The sequence below is a fragment of the Micropterus dolomieu genome, linkage group LG07, assembly GCF_021292245.1.
Source record: "Micropterus dolomieu isolate WLL.071019.BEF.003 ecotype Adirondacks linkage group LG07, ASM2129224v1, whole genome shotgun sequence".
NCBI lineage: Eukaryota > Metazoa > Chordata > Actinopteri > Centrarchiformes > Centrarchidae > Micropterus > Micropterus dolomieu.
Window position 1 is genome coordinate 31,555,811 of NC_060156.1, and position 21,032 is coordinate 31,576,842.

The 21,032-nt window shown below is 40.8% G+C and overlaps 1 protein-coding gene and 1 long non-coding RNA gene across 2 annotated transcripts in view; one reads left to right on the forward strand and one right to left on the reverse strand.

Annotated features, from left to right (window-relative positions):
- Positions 1-4,423: 4,423 nt before the first annotated feature.
- LOC123973355 lies at positions 4,424-7,528 on the reverse strand. Its single transcript, XR_006825602.1, has 4 exons — positions 7,344-7,528; positions 5,414-5,493; positions 5,205-5,280; positions 4,424-5,030 (listed from the first exon to the last, which is right to left on the reverse strand). It is a non-coding gene; the product is annotated as an uncharacterized LOC123973355 (long non-coding RNA).
- Positions 7,529-8,388: 860 nt separating this feature from the next.
- LOC123973348 (ribosomal RNA processing protein 1 homolog B-like) overlaps positions 8,389-21,032 on the forward strand; it is a 28,704-nt gene continuing 16,060 nt past the window's right edge. The window contains exons 1-9 of the mRNA XM_046053286.1: positions 8,389-8,687; positions 9,240-9,322; positions 14,658-14,715; positions 14,827-14,912; positions 16,768-16,829; positions 16,919-17,048; positions 17,210-17,274; positions 17,990-18,204; positions 19,143-19,246. Coding sequence (XP_045909242.1) covers positions 8,561-8,687; positions 9,240-9,322; positions 14,658-14,715; positions 14,827-14,912; positions 16,768-16,829; positions 16,919-17,048; positions 17,210-17,274; positions 17,990-18,204; positions 19,143-19,246 — 930 coding nt within the window. The 5' untranslated portion in view covers positions 8,389-8,560. The remainder of the gene's footprint in view (positions 8,688-9,239; positions 9,323-14,657; positions 14,716-14,826; positions 14,913-16,767; positions 16,830-16,918; positions 17,049-17,209; positions 17,275-17,989; positions 18,205-19,142; positions 19,247-21,032) is intronic.

Below are 21,032 nucleotides of genomic sequence, written 5' to 3' on the forward strand. Positions count from 1 at the left end.
CCCCAGGGTCCTAAGGGTGTATGTTGTGAGACATGACCAAAGGGGGAAAGGTGAAGGAGGTCATAGGGAGGCTAGAAGACCAGATTCCTGACTGGCCCCATCATTCATTCAGTCCCGTCCCCCACCCCCCTAAGCAGGAGGACGCCAGGTCCCTCCAGCCCAAGGCTTATAGCAAGAGCCCCTCTAGCACCGGCAGCACCCCAGAGTCAGCGACAACCCCGCCCAGCCCCCCCAGCGCGCAGACCCGCCCCAGACCAAGAGGCTCCATTACAGATGACTTGTAATTTTCTAATGTTTTCTAATGTAAAAAACTGAAGTTATTGTTCTGGGGCCTAAGCACCTCCGTGACGCATTATCTAAAAATATAGTTTCCCTTGAAGGACATGTCGTTTAAGTCTCACATTAAGCAAATTTCTAGGACCGCCTTTTTTCACCTACGTAATATTACCTATATGTAATATGTCTAAAAATGATGCAGAAAAACTAGTCCATGCATTTGTTACTTCTAGGCTGGATTACTGCAATTCCTTATTATCAGGCTGCTCGAAAAACTCCGTTAAGACTCTTCAGCTGATCCAGAATGCTGCAGCACGTGTTCTGACAGGAACCAGGAAAAGAGATCATATTTCTCCTGTTTTAGCTTCTTTGCATTGGCTTCCAGTAAAATCCAGGATATAATTTAAAATCATTCTTATTACCTACAAAGCTCTTAATGGTCAGGCGCCATCTTATCTTAAAGAGCTCATAGTACCTTACTACCCCACCAGAGCACTGCGCTCCCAGAATGCAGGGTTACATGTGGTTCCTAGAGTCTCCAAAAGTAGACTAGGAGCCAGAGCGTTCAGCTATCAAGCTCCTCTCCTGTGGAACCAGGTTTCATTTTGGGTTCAGGAGGCAGACACCATCTCCACATTTAAGAGTAGGCTTAAGACTTTCCTCTTTGATAAAGCTTATAGTTAGGGCTGGCTCAGGTGAGTCCTGAACCATCCCTTAGTTATGCTGCTATAGGCCTAGACTGCCGGGGGACTTCCCATGATGCACTGAGCTCCTCTCTCCTCTACTTTCTCTTCCTCTGTATGCAACCTCATCACATTAATGCATTATACCATTATTCATTCAGTCTATAGCAACATTACCTTTACTGTCTGCTCCCCCCTATCCCCCATCCCTCTCTCCCTCTTTATGGCTCTCTCTCTCTCTCTCTCTCTTGCCCTTTCTCTCTCTCTCTCTCTCTCTCTCTCAGATGGCCGCCCACCTTTAGTCATGGTTCTGCTCGAGGTTTCCGACTCTTAAAAGGAAGTTTTTCCTTGTGTGACGGCCCCAGTTTTGGGCCCTCTCTTGTTGTTTGTATCTTGCTGTGTTTTGTCCCTTTAATCCAGGTAATTGGATTGATATTATAACACTTAATATTTAATTTAGAACATTCTTCACTTGACTAACTATATTTCTTATTTATACATTTTTGTTGAAACAATATTATTGGGATATAACTTTGCTATGCAAGATTAAAGTAATGACATGAACCACACCTGATTTGCGGAACGTAATTTGCCTTATACATACAGTACAACCATAACCTAATATTTTCACATTGTTTGGCATTTTTACTGTTTTCCTGAATGACCTTTTGCAGAGAAGAGGACTTTCAGAGATTGTTGACTGTAACTAGCTATCTACTCACATAAGAACATATTTCTACATCCGTTCACATGTAGAACAAGTTCTACTATGTGATAGTATGTATTTCTATGAATTTAAATGCATGCAAATATACTTTACTTTGCCCTTTAGTTTATGTTTACCATTTACAATATGTTCTTCCCTGGGAGCTGCCATTGTTGCGTGACGTCATTCCAGCGCTTCTCCTGAAGTCGGGTAGATATTGGACTAATCCCAATGTCCCCCCTAAACCCTAAGCCCTGAACCCTCACACTTTACTGTAGTCTCTTGGAAAGTGATTGAGTGCAAGAGGCTGTGAGGGCTCACAATGCTGTAAACAGGAACGGGACAGCCCTTTACCACTTTATCACGTTATCAATTTTTTCGCCCAATTTTTCAGTTTTTTATTTGTTAAAAAAGTTTGAAATATCCAATAAATTTCGATCCACTTCATGATTGTGTCCCACTTGTTGTTGGTTCTTCACGAAAAATTACAGTTTTATATCTTTATGTTTGAAGCCTGCAATGTGGCAAAAGGTCGAAAAGTTCAAGGGGGCCGAATACTTTCGCAAGGCACTGTATTCCCATCCCAGCACCGACACTCCATAGAAACAGTTACATAAACAGTAAATATGCAAGCATTCAACTACAGGCAGTGTGTACATCAGAGATGATCTTCCTTGATGTGTACACTGGTTGGCCAGGGTCTGTGCACGATGCCAGGGTCTATCAAAACAGCCCATTCCCTTTATATGTAAATGCTCCGTATTTGTATAGCGCCTTTCTAGTCTTTTCAACCACTCAAAGTGCTTTTACACTACATCTGCATTAACCATTCACACACATTCATACACTGGCGGAACAGCCGCCAGGGGCAATTCGCGGTTCACTATCTTGCCCAAGGACACTTCGACATGCAACTTGGGGGAGCCGGGATTGAACTGCCAACCTTCCGATTAACGTCCAACCTGCTCTACCCTCTGATGAAGATCCTAAGTGTAAAGACAAATAGATCAAACCAGGTAGTCTCAAAATATGAGTTATCAAGGCAACACTTTCCTCCAACAAGTAGGCCTACATTTTGCCATTTCTACGTGGATTCAAACATGTCTGCATACTGTAAATGAGAGTTGTGTGCAAACAAAGCTACTTCCAACATCCAGTACCCCAAGCTTAGTTACCAGAGACACAAAAGCCATCTTTAATATAAAGTTGTTAACAACACTAACTGCTACTTTTTATACAACATGATTTGTGATAGGACTGTGGGTGATTGTGATCAATGAATTATTAAATAAGAACCTCACTATTACTATCCAATGTATCTTAGAAATCCATGTAGATGTGTGCTGTTGTGCTACTTAATATAACATATCACATGACATGGGAAAGTTCACCGGCAAATGAGGACACAATGTGGACTGGATCCACACTGGGATCATCCGCCAAGTGGTCCTCCATTGGAGTGAAAAAGACCCAGCTTCTGGCACCACTCACAGTCTTCTTTTTGTTGTCCAGTATAGTTTTGTATCTAAGAATGGAAACCCAGGCATAGTAAATGTATTCGAGGTGCTCTACTCAAATGCTGACAGAGAAATTGTATAGATCCCCAAGGGTTGTGACATTGTTGCTGTAGCAGTTCACATAAATCACAAAACACTTATCTTTACACAATAGATGAGGTAACTCTAGATGCACCATATTTCCAAGTCTAGATACATACAACTACTATTGGATGAAATAAGTACAGTAGAAGTAAAATTGGCCCTGGCTCTAACTGTGCAAATTATATATAATATGTTCATTGTACATTTCTACTCATACTAGTACCACAACCAACCTGTTTTAGCTGCCTGAACTTATTGTCACAAGCATCTGCTCCGAAATCATAGCCTTTGATTAGCATTCCAGCAGCTACTTTCCTCCACACTTCCACTTTCTTTAAAATGGGAGACTGGAAGTCTTCAGTAATTTCCTTACGAGACTAATTAGAAGCAAGGTTGCTTCATGCGTCCAAGGCTTTGCATCTGTAGCACAGATGTACATTTTAGTCACAGAATAAATATCAATGCTGAAATTGTGTTCAAAAATTCAACTTAAAAGCTACCTTTAGGAAATTGCTGGAGACAACTATGACTGAAAAACGTGTAGGCCTAGTGGAGTTTGAGCATGCTCCAAAGGGATTGCTTACACACAAAGGGGAGAACACACACATTTTAATAATGGAGCTGATTATATGAACAGGTATACTATAATGTTGCTTTAAAATAGAGACAATGAGTGTTAGAAGGAATCAACACATACAATGGCCTACATTAAGATTAAAAACTTACTAGCTTATTCTGTTAAAAACGTGACTATGAAATACTTACAACAAACATGTCTTCTAATATCTTCAGTTGATGTGAATAAGTAACATCTGCCGCATTTATAGAGCACATTTAACACTACACCACACCAAGAAATGCAATTCAAGTTCTATACTAATAAAAATATAACATCCACTGTTATTCATAATTTACTCTTATTAATTCACTCTTCATTAGTGTTAAAACTTTTCATTGACTCCTGCAAATGCTAAAATTCAATAATATTTACTCACCGTAAGTGTTATTCTTGCAAAACACCTTGTTGAAATAAAAATCTAAATAACTACTTTCTAGTGTTTCACAATTTTCTACTTTAGCATGTCGAGCTTACATTTAAAACAAGGAAAACTTTTAATGTTTGCAGGGGGAAAAAAACAACAACCACCATGTAACCATCCATGTAATCCATACAATTTATTAAAAATAAAAACATTTACCCTCAAGGGTGTTTCAGTGTGACAGCTCCTTTAGCACTCTCTATTAAACTGCACATTCATTTTAAATACTGAAATTGTTGTTAAAAGACATGGTACATGTAAAATCTCTCTTAATAATGAAAATATTTGTTTAAAGTACATTGCAGGGGAGAATTGTAGCCCATAACAAACGTCATTATCATGCCATCATTTGGAATCTACCAATCAACTCTAACCAAAATCTACCAAATAAGCCCTGAGAGAGTTGTGATGCCAAAGTGTGCCTGCTCCTGTTTGTGTTGAATGTGTCTCACAAGATTTTAGAGTGAGAATTGTCTTTGAGATTTCAGCTTCCCGTTAAAAACAGAATGTCTCCTGGAAGCCATCTACTGCACTGATTTAAAACTTTCTGAAGCTACAAGTCATTTCAACACCAAAATAAGTGAAAATTGGGCCCAGGTTTCAAAATACTGAGATCATCCTTTAACAAGAGCAACAACTGTTGCTGTGAGGAGCCAGTCAGAGCTATCTTCGCCTTGATGATACGACCTCCACCAGGTTTCTTGGTCAGTGCAGACTCAATTAACTATGAAAGGAGTAGAAGACAAGACAATATTCAGTAATAATAAATAATCATGAACAACTTACAGTAAATTCAATTACAGAAATAGCTACCAATCAAAAAACTGTGCACAGGAGGCTCTCACAATAAATCTCATCCAGGATGACTAAATCATCCGAGCCACAAGATGAAACTTACAGTGCTGACTTGGTTACGTCATCAAGCAGTGGCCTGGTGGACTGGGAAGAGCTGGAAGAGGTTGTCCCCTTGGAATCTAAGTGTAGTTCAGGAGAGAGAGGGAGGAGAGAAGAAATAAATACCATTTGTTGGTTTTTCACAACTAAAGTGTAACTGGGTCTTAGTCATAATCCATGGACTATGGTGAAAGAAATGGGAATCAAGTTTACCGTTGTCAGATCTGATAGTAAATACACCAGTGCTACTTCTTCAGAGACGTAGACCAGCTGGATGGAGAACTCGATGAAAGCTTAGGGAAAAAACACAAACTGAGTCATCCCACATGAAATGCTCAAGATAACCAAAGGGTATACCCCGAAACACACTCAGTGATACCTTTTGACCATGACACTAATCAACTGGTCACGACAAATCACTGGTAAAAACATGATATTGCCATATAACTCACACTTAGCGTGGGAATTATTATATTAGGACTTCATATTTAAATTTCACTGAATAAACTATTAAATATATCACTATGTGAAAGAAACTGGGGTCTGTAACAAAAGAAATATGGACTTCTTAAATCTCAAGAACATGATTTGTAGGCCAGAGCATCTCATGATGCGGTTTTCTGTTATCAAAAAAAATAAAGGGGGGGGGGGGTGATATGAACCAAACCATGGCTCAAAAATCGAGGTCTGAACCGATCCGTGGATTTGGTGTATCGTTACACCCTGTGTGTGTGTGTGTATATATACACTGTATAATATTTAACTTATTACCATTACCACAACAGACACAGTTACTGCTCTCTGACGTACTGACTTCAAACCAGCGTTCACAACCGCAGCCTGTAACGCTTCATTAGTCTGTAAACTATTAGTCGTCATTAACATTACGATTATTATCATTAACACTACTGTATATATCTGTACCATTATTCATTCAATCCATAGCAACATCACCTTTACTGACTGTACCTCTGTGTGGATATTGTGTAGGCTACTTCCTCCCCTTTCTCTCTCTCTCTCCTTCCAACCCTCTCTCTTTCTCTCTGTTCCTCTCTCTTGCTAACTGGTGATAGTCCCAGATGTGTCACAGGTGTGGCTTCAGGATCCACTGACTGCAAACGTCCCGAAAACTTTGTTTATCTCCATAATGTATCGTTCTATAGATACAGGTGAAACTCGAAAAATTAGCATATCATGCAAGAGTTCATTTATTTCAGTAATTCAGCTTAAAAGGTGAAACTAATATATTCTATAGACTCATTACATGCAAAGTGAGATATTTCAAGCCTTTATTTGATATAATTTCGATGATTATTGCATACAGCTTATGAAAACCCCAAATTCTAAATCTCAGAAAATTAGAATATTACATGAAATCAATAAAATAAAGGATTTTAAATATATACATGTCAGCCCTCTGAAAAGTATAATCATGCATATGTACTCAGTACTTGGTTTGGGCCCCTTTTGCATGAATTACTGCCTCAATGCGGTGTAGCATGGATGCTATCAACCTGTGGCACTGCTGAGGTGTTATGGAAGACCAGGATGCTTAGCGGCCTTCAGCTCTTCTGCATTGTTCGCTCTCATGTCTTTCATCTTTCTCTTGGCTTAAGCTGTAGCCCCGGGCCAGTTCAAGACCGCGTTTCGGTGCCATCACTAATAACATTAGCTTTCTTATTCATCATGTTTCAAGTTACATCAGTTTTAAATGACACTCTTGGGACATATGAGGTCTGCATTAAAGCACAAGCTAGACCGGAAAACGTTAGCTGTATTTAATGTTATGCTCCGGAATTTTTGGGTTTTGAGAAACTTGGAACCTGATCCTATAGAAAGCTAAAGTCATTAAGTTATGTTAAGGACCTGCTGCTGGAGCATCAGTTGTTATGTTGCATTAAATTATTTTTTAAACTGAAATATAGTTTAGCACGTTGGATTAAGTTAAGGCTTTTTACTTTTGCTCATCCATTTAAAGGCACATTGGAGCTAACATTAGCCATCAACTCTTTCACGTTAGCCCTTCAGAATTCTGTGTTTTAAGACATACAACCGAGCAGAGTAGGTGGACATCAATATTCTACATTGCTGCTTCTATTGAAATGCAAAACAATGAATTAATAAGTCATTTAGACACACTTACCACAGACTTTTGACGAGGAAAATGGGCAGTAAAAAATCCGGTTGGTTGAAGGTTGAAATCAGTGAGAAGGAGTTGGGCGGGCCTTCCCAGAGTAAAAAAAAAAAAACTAACTACAAAAACTACACCAACAGTGGAAGAATCTACTCTAGCTGTTGTTGTATTAACCATGGAAGAATCCATGTAGGTCGACACTGCATATCTTTTACTAAAGGAATCTACTATGTAGCTGGCTTGTGTCAAATAGATGAATCACTTGCTTCTGTCTGGTTTGCATGCGGCCCCCAGCTAACCAATCATGCTTCAGACTGATGTTGGCACCACCCACTCTATTAGCATACAGGCGCAGGGAAAAATAAATGTGGAAATACAGGCATAAAGAAATGTGGAAATAAATAAATATATAAATGTATAAATAAATCAATAAATATATAAATACATGTAGAAATACAGAAATAAATGCATGTAGAAATGCATAAATAAATACAGAAATTTTAATTACCAAAATATATTTAATTTTAATTTATTTCTGCATTTATATATTTATTAATTCATTTATAGATATGTCATTTTTCGTCCCTCATAATTCTTGCATCTTTGGGGTTCATTTTTATCAATTACAATACCTATGTAAGTAAGCTTTTCACAGGAATATTAGCAATTAACTCAACATTTTTAAGGTTTAATCGGAGACCAGAGGCTTTACTGAAGACTTCTATTATGTGATAACCCCATACAGTCTATGTGTAACCCCCGTGTTTTACGTCATACCGCTATGAACTGTGGGCAATTCCCTCAGTCAAAGTCTGCAGAAATGCGGACTTACGAAAAGGGTCTAAAAAGTCTCAAAATGACCGCGAGAGAGCCCTCGCGCACTTGACGATTTGAAAGTGGGACAGCCCTAAGCCCTCACGGACTTCCCGGGAACGCGCCTCAAAGTCTGTGAGTCTGTGAGGGGGGACATTGGGATTGGGCCATTTTTTCTCCGCGTTCACGAGTAGGAAATCCGACTTAAGGTGGCGTTCCAGGGTAGTTTTTCTAGTTGTAAGTCGGAAATTTCCCTGTTCCGAGTTGCCTGGAACGCAGCATGAGAAAGGCCCCCAGTGTGTATGAGTTCTGGGTACGTCATCAGATCGCGCCGCACGGAGGAAACGTGGGAAGAATAGAAAGGAGTGCAAAGCAGGGGACAGTTGAGAGACTCCACGTGAATCAGTGTGAACATGGCGTCGATTCAAGAGCCAGAGGTCCAGTTCGCACAGCGATTAGCCTCCAACGAGAAGCCCATTCGAACCAAGGCCATAAAGAAACTGAGGAAATACATAAATGTCAGGTCTCAGAAAGCGACAGGTAAGCTAACCTGCCAGCTAACGTCAGCTCTGACAGAGCTTGCTAACACAGCTCAAATACTAAACTAGCATTAATTTTCCTTGAAAATCTGTGGAACTGTTAACGTTAGTGTGAACTATACATTAATGGCTATAAGAGACTGGTGGTAGTAATAATAAAGGACGCGGTGCTAGGTTGACACATGTGGCTGTTGTTTTAAAAAATGGTTGCCAGTGCACACGTGTGGAGGAAGTTAGCTTTTTGATCAAAAAGCTATCCAGTGTTACAGCTAACCATCAGTTAACTGTAATAAAGCCACGATCACCAGGACATTAACCATGTTGAGACGTTATTGTTGCAATAATGTAAAGTTATGATTAAACAAGCAGTCTCTAAGGTCAGTAACTGAAAACTATGTCCACTGTAAAAAGATGGTATCAATTGGTTATCTGTCTGGGCCTGAAAAGATAATGACTTATTGATTACTGCTGCAGTCCACAGTTTTAGTATTCAGCTAACTTGTCTCCTTGATTAAGGAAATGTTTCACAGATCGTCTTACGTCCTCTGTACAGGTGGGTTCACAGGTGATGAGCTGCTCAAGCTATGGAAGGGTTTGTTCTACTGCCTGTGGATGCAGGACAAACCGCTGCTCCAGGTATGCTTTGTTAATGTTTGCAAATATGATGGCAATTTCAGATCTAGGTCTAGTGTTGGATTAAGCATCAAGTCACTTCTTGCTAGGGTGGATCTAGTGTCTGTAGGACTTTGGCCTGAATAAAAAGCAGCAACACACAAGGTTAAACACAATAGGAGACAATGCAAATCTTGTTCTGCCTTCTGAAACTTACTATAATAAATGAATCACTTAATTCCCATCAGTAATAATAATAATCCTTTTAATAAATCAGAAAACATGTCGGATCAGTCTGTAAAGAGATGTTTTCCCTCACAGTGCAGGGAACAACTATTGTGTGTGTGTGTGTGTGTGTACAAAACCAAAAAACAGCCACACCCATGATGGGCATTCATTAAAGCTTCAATGGCAAAATAAGTTTTACAAACCAACAGTGATTTCTGATCTGCTCTGATAAGCCAATGAAAGAACAAAGAATACACTTCTTTCTTGATATAAACACTTCAGACTCATTGCTGTTCTCCAGCAGTGACTGAATGAAGCCATTACAGACGCTTGTGTTTTATCATGGACCTTAGTTTAAAAGCTCCAAAGTTGTCCCTCTAACAGATGAAGTCTGCAGTGTTTGTATTGTAAAGTTATGTCTGAAAAGGGCTGCAGAGGCTTCACAAGTGGGTAGAGTCAGCTTCAGTTATCTGGTGTGTGTGTGTATATATAGCCAAAAATGCTGCAAATCGTTACAAATTCTGAGAATTCCAAGGTGATGTCTTCAGATGTCTTTTTCTTTTCAGTCCAAAACCCCAAAATACTCAATTTGAAACAAATAAATACTGAAAATCTGCACATTGGAGAGGCTGGACCAGCCACTTTTGCTTTAACCCTTGAATAATTGTATTCATTAGTTGATTATCAAGGTTGTTGCCACTAGGGCTGGGCAATAAAGCAGTAACTATTATTAGACTTAAAACTCAGGGGGGACAGGGCCTTTTCTGTGGTTGGACCTATACTCTGGAACGCTCTGCCCCTCCATGTCCGAACAGCCCCTACAGTTGAGTGTTTTAAGTCTCGTCTAAAGACACATTTTTATTCTTTGGCTTTTAACTCCGCGTGAGTTGTGTGGTCCTCTGATGTCTTTTATTGTTTTACTGTATTTTAGTATTTAAACCTGATGCTCTTATTTTGGTTTTACAAAATTTTATTTTAATTGTTTTGTATGTTTGAGTCTTCTGTGCAGCACTTTGGTAACTTTGTGTTTTGTAAAATGTGAAATGAAGCGGATTGGATTATCGCAGTATAATTTCCTCCATAGACGCTTTTATCCAAAGCAACTTACATTTGAGGAACAACATGCAATCATTAACAGAGCATAAAATACAGCATGAGATCTACAACTGACAACACATTAATAAAAGCAGCAATAAATACTAGTAAGTGCTAATGGCACGTATCGCATCAATGGGGTAAAAATACCTAGGGAAAGAAGTTAGTTAACAAAGTGCAATCAATACAAGATAACTGTAGGGGATAGAAGAAGAAGAGCACAGGAAGTGCATGTTAGAGGTTAGGAGTTAGAGGTGTTATAAGAGAAAGTGTTCTTGGAAGAGATGAGTTTTCAAGAGCTTCTTGAAGTTAGAGAGGGACGCCCCTGCTTTGATGGCGTGTGGTAGCTCGTTACATCATCGTGGTGTCACAGATGAGAACAGGGACTGGGATTGCTTTGTGTGAAGGGATGGCAGAGCCAGGCGGCGTTCATTGGAGGAGCGTAGCGGCCGAGAAGGAACGTAAGTTTGTATTATGGAGTTTAGGTAGATGGATGCAGACCCAGTAGTCACTCTGTATGCTGCATTAGTGACTTGAATTTGATTCTGGAGGCCACGGGGAGCCAGTGGAGGTCACTGAGTAATGGAGTGACATGAGTCCTTTCGGGCTGATCAAAAACCAGACGCGCTGCTGCGTTCTGAACCATTTGTAAGGGTTTCACCACACAAGCTGGAAGACCTGCTAGGAGGGCATTGCAATAGTTGAGGCGAGAGGTAACCATGGCTGGTTGGAGTGATGGTTGCGGAGTCAATTTGTAGTTTGATGTTATGGTGGATAGATTGCTTGGCTGGAATGACCAAGAGTTCAGTCTTAAAGAGGTTTAGTTGAAGTTGGCATCCTTCATCCGTGCAGATATGTCTGATAGACAGTCCGTGATCCGCGCCGAGATGGTGGGGTCATTTGGCGGGAAGGATATGTAGAGTTGCGTGTCGTCTGCGTAGCAGTGGTAAAAGAAGCCGTGTGAGCGAATGATCGGCCCCAGTGAGGTGGTGTAAATTGAGAAGAGAAGGGGCCCTAGCACTGAGACTTGGGGCACCCCTGTGGAGAGGCAGTGGGAGGAGGATAATTGTCCTTGCCACAAAACATTGTAGGAACGCCCAGAGAGGAAGTACTCGAATCACAGGAGTGCTTTACCCAAGATTCCCATTGCTGAGAGAGCGGATAGCGGGATCCTGTGGTTGACTGTGTCAAAGGCAGCTGATAGGTCAAGCAGGATAAGAACCGAGGATTGGGCTGCAGCTTTAGCTGACCTTAGGGCTTCTGTTACAGACAGAAGAGCCGTTTCAGTAGAGTGGGCACTCTCTTTTTTTTTTTTTTTTTTTTTTTTTCAAAACCTGTCCTGCCCAGCAGCCTGGCATAGAGTATGATGACCTGGATACCATATTGTGCCAGACAGATTTTACTTTAACAGGAGAGTATTAAAATACTCCTCTGTTTTATTATTTATTTAATTATGTATTGATTTGTCACCGGGCCGGACAGGGGGGCAGACACGGGGATAGGGGGGCACAAACAGGCAGCACAGAGAAAGGACAAGACCCGCAAGAGAAGGGGGATGGAAGGTGGGGACAACAGGAAAAAGCAGTGGGAAACACCAATTGCAGAAAGCAACGAAACCTGCAATAGAACAGAGAGGGGGGCTTGGGGAGGAGAAAAACAAACAAACAAACAATAAAAACAATAATAATAGTAGACAACCAGCCGAACAGCAGCAATAAACAGCTGACATAGTATGACAACTAAGAGAAAAATGAAAACAAGAAACAGTCACACACACTAAATAAGCAACACAACACAGCCACGAGAGCTGGGATAATAACAATTAATTTAAATAAGTAACTGAAAGAAAAGCATCAGGAATAATTTTACCAGGGACAACCTAAGTTTGTTTGTGTCTGTGTGTGAGACTGTGTGTGTGTGTGTGTGTACATGTGTGTGCGCATAAGCCTGTTAAAGAATGTAGTTGTTAGTGAGAGTGCGATGCCACGACTGTGCCACACCTACCCCAGCAACAGGCAGGCAAGAACGCCAGTAGCCAATAGGGGTGTGAGAAGGAAAAAAAAAATAATCAAAAAACAAAGATGCATCGTAATGTAAACACGCCTGCCAATAAAAGTCTGCCGTCCCCCCAACCGCCGGAAAAAATTAAGGCGCCAGCCGACATCCCCCATGCACAGCACGCCCCCTGGCCGCCGTGCAACACCAGCCAAGCCAGCAACGAGGCAAAATCAACCAGCTCAGCTGCATGCCACCACCAACCCACCCATCAGGGGCCGAGAACTCCAGGCACAAACCCAGAACAAACCGGAGTACAGCCCTGACCCGCACCCACACTGCACATCCCGAAAACTACTTGCAAACTGCAACCGGATCAACCCGCGCAGCGCCCAGAGACCCCCACCCCCAGAAGCCAGGGCCCCCCCGCGACCCCCTAAAGTGCAAAGGACCCCAGACCGCATGTCCCGGGGGAAGCTGTACCCCGCCCCAAGGAAGAACAGCAGAAAGCCGTGCCGGGAAGCTGGGAGCGATAACGCGGGAGAACCAGGCCAACGGTCCTCCAGCCCAGCCAGAGGCCATGAATGGGCACTCTTAAAACCAGACTGATATGAATCTTGGACGTCATTCCGTGGGAGGAATTCTGAGACCTATTTGAAGACTGCCTGTTTGATAGTTTTGGATAAAAATGGTAGAGAAACTGGCCGGTAGTTCTCAACTTGAGTTGGGACGAGTGAGGGCTTTTTAAATCAAGGGTGTAACCCTAGTATGGGTGCAACAACTAATCGACATAGTTGACAAAAATTTATTATTAAATTTGTTGCCAACGAATTTAATAATCGATTCGTTCATGACGTCTTCGGGCCGTAGCGACACAGTTAGCTTAAATGATCCACTGTTTGGCCTCAAGGGTTTGTACTGACCATAAAGAAAAGTTTGAGACCTCAATTGACGTCTGGTTTCTTCAACTTTCCCTCAGGAGCAAAAATCAGCCTTTAAACTTGAAATTATTATTTAAAATGTATAATTATCGATATTGAATGATATGAATTTGTTTTGCTTTGATAACGCATTTGCCCAGTCCTAGTTGCCAGTTAATTTTTTGTTGATTGAGTAATGGATGTAATTAGTGCTGTACATAACGATTATTTTTCAAGTCGATTAATCTCAAGCCTAATTTTGTTTATTCTACAGAAAAAAAGTTGCCAATTACTAGATTAACATACCAATTTATCCAAAATAAATATCAAAAACATGTCTAATCATTAATATTTTATTAAATCATCCTGATGAAGCACATTAGAATAATAACAATAGCAGCATAACTTAAAATTAATCAAATTTCCTCTTCACTGATGTGCTGTAATAACAATAACATACATTAATTAGGCTACTTTACTTAAAACTGTAAATGTTTCTGACATGGATTTATTTCAATATTGAGTAATGCAGTATGATAATCAAATGTATTTCTGCATCAGTATGGGGCAAAAACAACCAACTGAAAGGATTCACAGACTATACAGTTATTGTTGTCTGTACTGTTAGTTTCAGCTGTTTTCTCGCTCTTTCGTGTCCGGTAAATAAACACAAAATATGAAAAGGCCTAACATTAGATGACACGTAGTGTAATGTTACATTACCATGACAGCAACATGAAGGTGATAAAGAAATATTTACCTTTTTAAATAATACGTTTTAACAAATGGTAATGTCCTCGTGTGGAGACAGAAAGTAAAATACTTTCGCTTCACTTGTTTCATGCTGCTTCATGTGTTCGTGGTGATAAAAATGATTGTGCTAAAAATGATTGTGCTAAATGTTTTTTCTAAAATAGAAATATCAGCTCAAAGATTGTTGTCTCAAAGTTTCATATGGGTGCTTACAACATCTTGATGGAGAACGATAAACTCCTCAAATCCCCAATCAGAAGAAATCGAATGTTTGTCTGTCCAGAAAACCTTAAATGTGATCATGTTAAGTGAACCACCCCTCTCCTGCCTGGTTTGATGTTCATGGAGTCTTCACTTTTCTTTCATAGGGGGATCTATCAAACCAAATATCCAGCCTGATCCACAGCTTCCACAATATTGACGGTCGTAAGTTGTCCATGTGTGATTTCATAACCTATGATTTAATAAGAGCAGGTAAATCGGACCATGGCACATGCTGTATGTTTCACGATGATGACGATGTGCTGTTCCCTGCAGAGTTTTTGTTCTTGGAGAGCTTCCTGCAGACTTTCAAAAGAGAGTGGACAGGTATTGACAGGCTGCGGATGGACAAGTTCTTCCAGGTAAGTAGGGCTGGGTGATATGGACCAAAACGTTATATCCCGGTACTGTTGGGCAGAATTCCACTATAAAATATATATATCAGTATTTTCTGCTAGGTGGGCTGGGGGGTCAGCGGGCAGGTTTTTACTATTTATAGTAACCTAGCTTGTTTTTTATTTCACTGTTTTAATTACACTTCATTCTCCATTTTAAGTGTCACTCACTGCCTCCTTCACTTCTCTTCGCACTCACAGACCTAACGTACCTCTGCTGCAAACACGTCAGCGTGCCCACTTCTTTCCATCTCTCCTTCCCTGCATGTCTGATCCGTTGACTTTCTCCATTGTTAGTAGGCTACGTTAAAGTGAAAGAAACAGAACTTGTCTTCTGGACTTTTCCTCTGGTGATTCCCTTCACAGCAGCAGCTGAGCTGCATGTTGAGGAGGCGCGTTGACGAGGTAGCCTATCAAAACAAAACCAACGTGGTAGCTAACGAATAACATCTGACTGGTGTGTTTGTCTCTTTACCTGGTCCACTCTTGTGAAATATCCACCGTGTTGTGACATGTAACGTAATATCTCTTTCTCTGATAAATGCTGCAATGTATCACCTAACATGGACCAAGTGAATGTGTGGGAAACACTGACTCAACCGTTGTTTATTTCTTTTTACAAGCCAGGTCTTCAGCAGTAGACCAGCACTGTGTCTCCCTCCATGTTAGTTAGTAGTTTGTGAGTAGACGGCTGCGTGCAGACACAGAGGAAGAGGCGGGGCTGCGTGGTGAGGGAGAGAGACGAGCAAACACTGGCAGGACTTTACGGAAACACATTAACTCAAAACTATAGTGGGATAAACGATATTGTCTTATTTTATATCTCTTTAAATTATATCGGTTCTGTGTCTTACTGCTCATGGAGGAAGTTAGCTGAGCAGACACATACGGGGAGAGCGACCCCCTGCTACAGTAACACTGTCATTCTGTGACTTCATTATAAACATTTCCATATGATGCCATAAGGATACTTCTAACAACATATGCTGTTTTTTAAAATGATACTAGTGTTGTGGAATTTCTAACTTCGATAACACCTTGAAAAATATTGACGTTCGATGCCATTTTCGATACTACGGACTGCACTTATAAAGTGCCTTTCTAGTTGGTGACCACTCAGATTGCGTTACACAACATGTCACATTTGCCCGTATTGAATACACTCATGGCCATGCAACGTACCAACTGCAAAATAAGATTTGACAGAGACATTATTAATGTTGTGCTTTTCATGTGCACTCTCAAAATGCCTGCTTTGAAGAGAGTCTACTGCTGGCTCAGAATTTGAACCAGTATACAACACTTTGGTGTCTAAGGTGCATCTCAAAAAATCAGAATATTGTGGAAAAGTTTGTTGTAAGCAGCTGAAGCAGATATTTATTTATTTTTAGATGCCGTAAGATGCTGTAACTTACCAACCCCAACGTCGAGATCACATTGCTCGAGATCACATTACTCCTATTTGCTCCATGTTCATTTTAAGTCCTGCAAAGAGACGTTCACATTTGGTAGCTAGCTGAGAGTCCATCTGAGAACTCAGAACAACAAAAATTAAGCAGTCTGGCTCATATCCTGGTATCAACACCTGATGAGGTAAATGAGTGAAAGCAAAGAGGGCAAAAAAGCCTTGCTATGCTTAACTGATGTTACGGGCCTAGTCTGACTTGTTTTGACTCTGTGCCACTGACAGTAATGACAGGTTCCCTGAGTCAGCCTGTTTGATTTTTTTGAAGACTGTGTATATAAATGAAGCAAATGCAACAAATGAGGTGTGATTTTTACTTTATCACTGATAAAAATGATTATTTTCCTCTGTTAACAGCTGGTTCGCTTCATGTTCAGACAAACCTTTGAGTTGCTGAAAAGGAAAAAGTGGGAGAGCAGGTAATGCATTAAAACTTGTCTACAAAAGCTTTTTGGTCAAGTTCCTGTCATGTAATTTAAAAATGAAAGCGGTCGCTGTGTCTCCTCAGTGTGGTTGCCAGATTTCTGGAGCTGCTGACTGCACAGCTCTTGCAGTGTGGTAGCGGAGCGCCCAGCGGGCTGCAGTTCCACATCCTGGACCTTTACATGACTGAACTAGCAGCTGTAGGTTCAGCAGAGGTACAGTTGCAGTTCAATTTAATTCTTGGTTTGTTATTTTTCCAGTATAACTTAAACTAATTTATCAATCTGTCTTACTGATCCCTTAATTAATTAATCCTCCAATTTTCCAGCACTTAATTATGAGGAAATACACGTGTATTTTTCTTTTCTTTTCACAGCTCACTGCTGACCAAAACTTGACATTCATTTATCCATTCTGCAAAACAGCAGCCAAAACAAAGGAGTAAGTCCATATCATCTCAGCTTTTTCTGCTTGATTTATTGTGATTTAGTTGTTGTCTCTTAAACTGGACGCAATATTACAAAAATGACCTAGCAATAAAAATGAAAAATGGCACTGTCATGTATCCAGGTCATAGTTATCCAAGGAATATCAGTGAGGATTTATTGGAAAAGGGTCCGTGTTGACTGTTTGTTCAGGTCTGAACCAGCACAGATGCATGAACCTGAAGCAGCTTGTTTCGTCTTAATTCTGATGCTAACCCAGTGTTTCCCATACGTTCATTTATTTGTGGCGGCCCGCCACTGACCGCCACACACTGATCTTCAATTTATTTTTTACTAGGCCTATTTAAAATCGTATTTGAGCTGCAGGCAGCGCGTATTCGCGCAGCACTTCCTCTCACTCGTCTCTCTCATCCGTCCCTCAATCTCTCGCTCTCTCTCCCTCGTTAACACAGCTGCACAAATCTGTCCAACACAACGCTTTTAATGTCGGAGACCCAGCTATCAAAAGTTATTAGAAAGCATGTAAGGAGCCTAGCTAATAAGGAGAGCTAAGTTAATGTTGAAATACAGCTGGGATTTCGAGGCTAGCATGCTGTATTTGCGCCACAGTTACACTGTCATTCTGAGGGAAACACTGTAACCGTTGGCCTGACTACTTCCCATCTGCTAATCCTGACGTCTGTTGCTTCTTTTGATGTCTGTCTTAACAGTGTGACTCTCTTCAGAGCCATCTGCAACAGCATCTTTAGCACTATTATTGACCAGGCTCCCTTCGCTATTGAAGATTTGATGAAGGAGGTGACAGCAACTCTGGACTCGGACTCAGACTCAGGACAGGCTTCTGAAGTGGGCGACGAAGAAGACCAACTAAAAGAGAAAGGGAGTGAACCAGTCTGCAAGAAAAGAACAAGAAAGCAGATTAACGGTACAGAAATTATAATCTGGACAGGATTTGCTTTTATTAGAACAAAAATCATTTATGATGACTTACCAGTTTCAGTTTTTTCGATTAATCATTTGTGCAAATGACTGTACTAATTGTTGTTAGTATACGTTTCCTTGAAAGAGGGTTGTATCTCTCTCAGTGAAAACATACTAAACACAGCACATAGTCCCACTGACAGCTGTGCTATATTCGGAGCTTTACAAACATTATAGCCATGTGGTTTACCATGGCGCTGACAGCTGCCGAGCTACAACACAGGTTCACCAGGGACTCTCTCAAAGGGGCATGTGCTTCAGTGAGTGCTGCCCTGTCTGTCCAGCACAGGCATAGAGAGCCCGTCAGTAGCTACTAGTGGCTGCAAGCTGTGACTACCAGCATGCATGTTGCTATCCATGGGGCAGATTTAACTCAGGGGTTCAGGAGTCCACTTATCAGAAGGTCGTTGGTTCCTTTCCTTAGCTCTCCCAGTCTGCTATTTGAAATACTGAACCCCGAATTGAATGTGTATTTCTTATACTGATGGCATGTGTGTGTTAATGGGTGAATGTGACGTAGTGTAAATGCACAAAAGACTAGAAAGGTGCTATGCAAGTAGAGACCATTCACCATCCATGCTACACTGTGTGGTGTCCCAGCGTGGTCGCACACTACACCTCATACATATTTAGTCTACCCCACGTTGATGTAACAATAATATGATTAGTCACAGTCTGTTTATTTGTGCATTGCTTTTATTTACTGAGACACAGTAAACAGTATTGACTGTGTTGTTCATACATATGTTGTGAAATTAAGTCAGATTCTTGATGGTCTGTCTGTGGAGGGAGTATCACACCGTGTAATGTGCTTGACATCATATTAAGAGGAGATGTTTTAATATTTTTAACAAAGATTAAATTTGGATTATTTGTTTTTAGCCAATAAATCAAATGGAGAAGAGGGGGGTTGTTGTGATGATGATGAGCTTCTTCACTTGGAAGACTCAGAGGTGCCATGTGATGACATCGGACCAGTCCTCCAGGTAAACGTTTTGTTTTTTTTCTTTCTTTTTGGATTGAATGGTCAAACAGTTCCTTCATATAACTCCCTCCATGAACTTAGAGCCCAGACCCACAGTTCTGCACGTTATAGCCTGTTAACAATAATGCTGCACTTTAACTGAAGTAGGGCTGCACGATTTGGAGAAAAGGTCATATTGCAAACTGCAATTCAATTATAATGGAACAAATGGTACTATTAGTCTACTTGCTTAATTATCAACAAAAATGCACAAAATACTTTCATTTTGAAATGTGTATTTCTCAACTTGAACAAAGAAACAATATTTATAACAATAACTAGTAAAACAGAGGAGGTGGACAGAAGCAGCAAATATTGGCACACTGGCATCGGCTCAGTGTACATCTGTCTAATGAAGAGTGTTTATCCGCAACCAGGAACTGTACACGAGTGTATTAAATAAAGAATACATAACAATAATATATTAAATACTACATTCATTAGAATTTCATATAATAGTATACTTTTTTTGTCACTAGTTGAATATTATAGCCAGTTAGAGTGGTTTCATTTTTGTTGGTTGTTTTTTAAAATTGAATCCTTGTGAAAGCAAAAGGCTCTACATTGGTCTGTAATTTGTTAATGCTAAGTACTAACTTGTCAATAATCATGTTGTTCAACATTTAATAATTTGCTGTAGCATGTCAAACAATTTTTAATGTCCCGCTCCACCCAGCCTGTGACTGGTTGGTTGACAAAAGGTGACAAGCAAGTCGGCTTTATAAAAAAAGTGACATGCTGAAAACAAAAGGCACCGATACAGCTAACATTAAATGGCCAGCGAGCCAAAGCTTCCTTATCTTTTCCCTGTTTTCTGCTGTCTTACTGCTTCAGCTGCTGCCGACGTCGCTCTGTTGCAGAGAGCGACTGGAGCATCAAGAGAAATGGTAGTACTCCGGTGAAGAGTCTGTCTATGTTGACGCTTAGCATGGGGGGCGGGGAGGGGCATACGGTAGGTTGTCTGAAAAGTCACTCGCAGACTGCTCATAAAACATTTTTGTCACGTAGGCTTTTCTGTGAGAGCCCGGGTGGGCGGAGATAATGAGCAGACTGCAGCACACACAGTGACTCACTCACTTGTTGTTTTTTTGTTGTGTGTCACACTTAAATTGGTCTCCGCTGTACCCAGGGATCTAAAATCGTGGGACACACAACAAAAAACACTGATTCAATTAAATTTTCTTTATATAGCGCCAAATCACAACAGTTATCTCACAGCACTTTTCATAAAAGTGCAGGTCTAGACCATACTCTATGATGCTATTTACAGAAGCCCAAGTATTTATAGTAGTGTTAATGATTATAATAACAATAGTTGTTGCGGCAGAGGGTGTCGAGCAGGAACACGGGGGCAGCAGGTGACTCGCAACCACAGATCCAGAGCCAGAAACACCTGCAGGAAGTGATAGGAGGAGAGAGGAGAGGGACGAGAAAGTACAAGACTACCGGAAAGGGGAGAAGTTGTGTTAGTAACATGCAATAATGGGATGAGGTTGCATACAGAGGGAGAGAAAGAAGAGGAGAGAGGAGCTCAGTGCATCATGGGAAATCCCCCGGCAGTCTAGGCCTATAGCAGCATAACTAAGGGATGGTTCAGGACTCACCTGAGCCAGCCCTAACTATAAGCTTTATCAAAGAGGAAAGTCTTAAGCCTACTCTTAAATGTGGAGATGGTGTCTGCCTCCTGAACCCAAACTGGAACCTGGTTCCACAGGAGAGGAGCTTGATAGCTGAACGCTCTGGCTCCT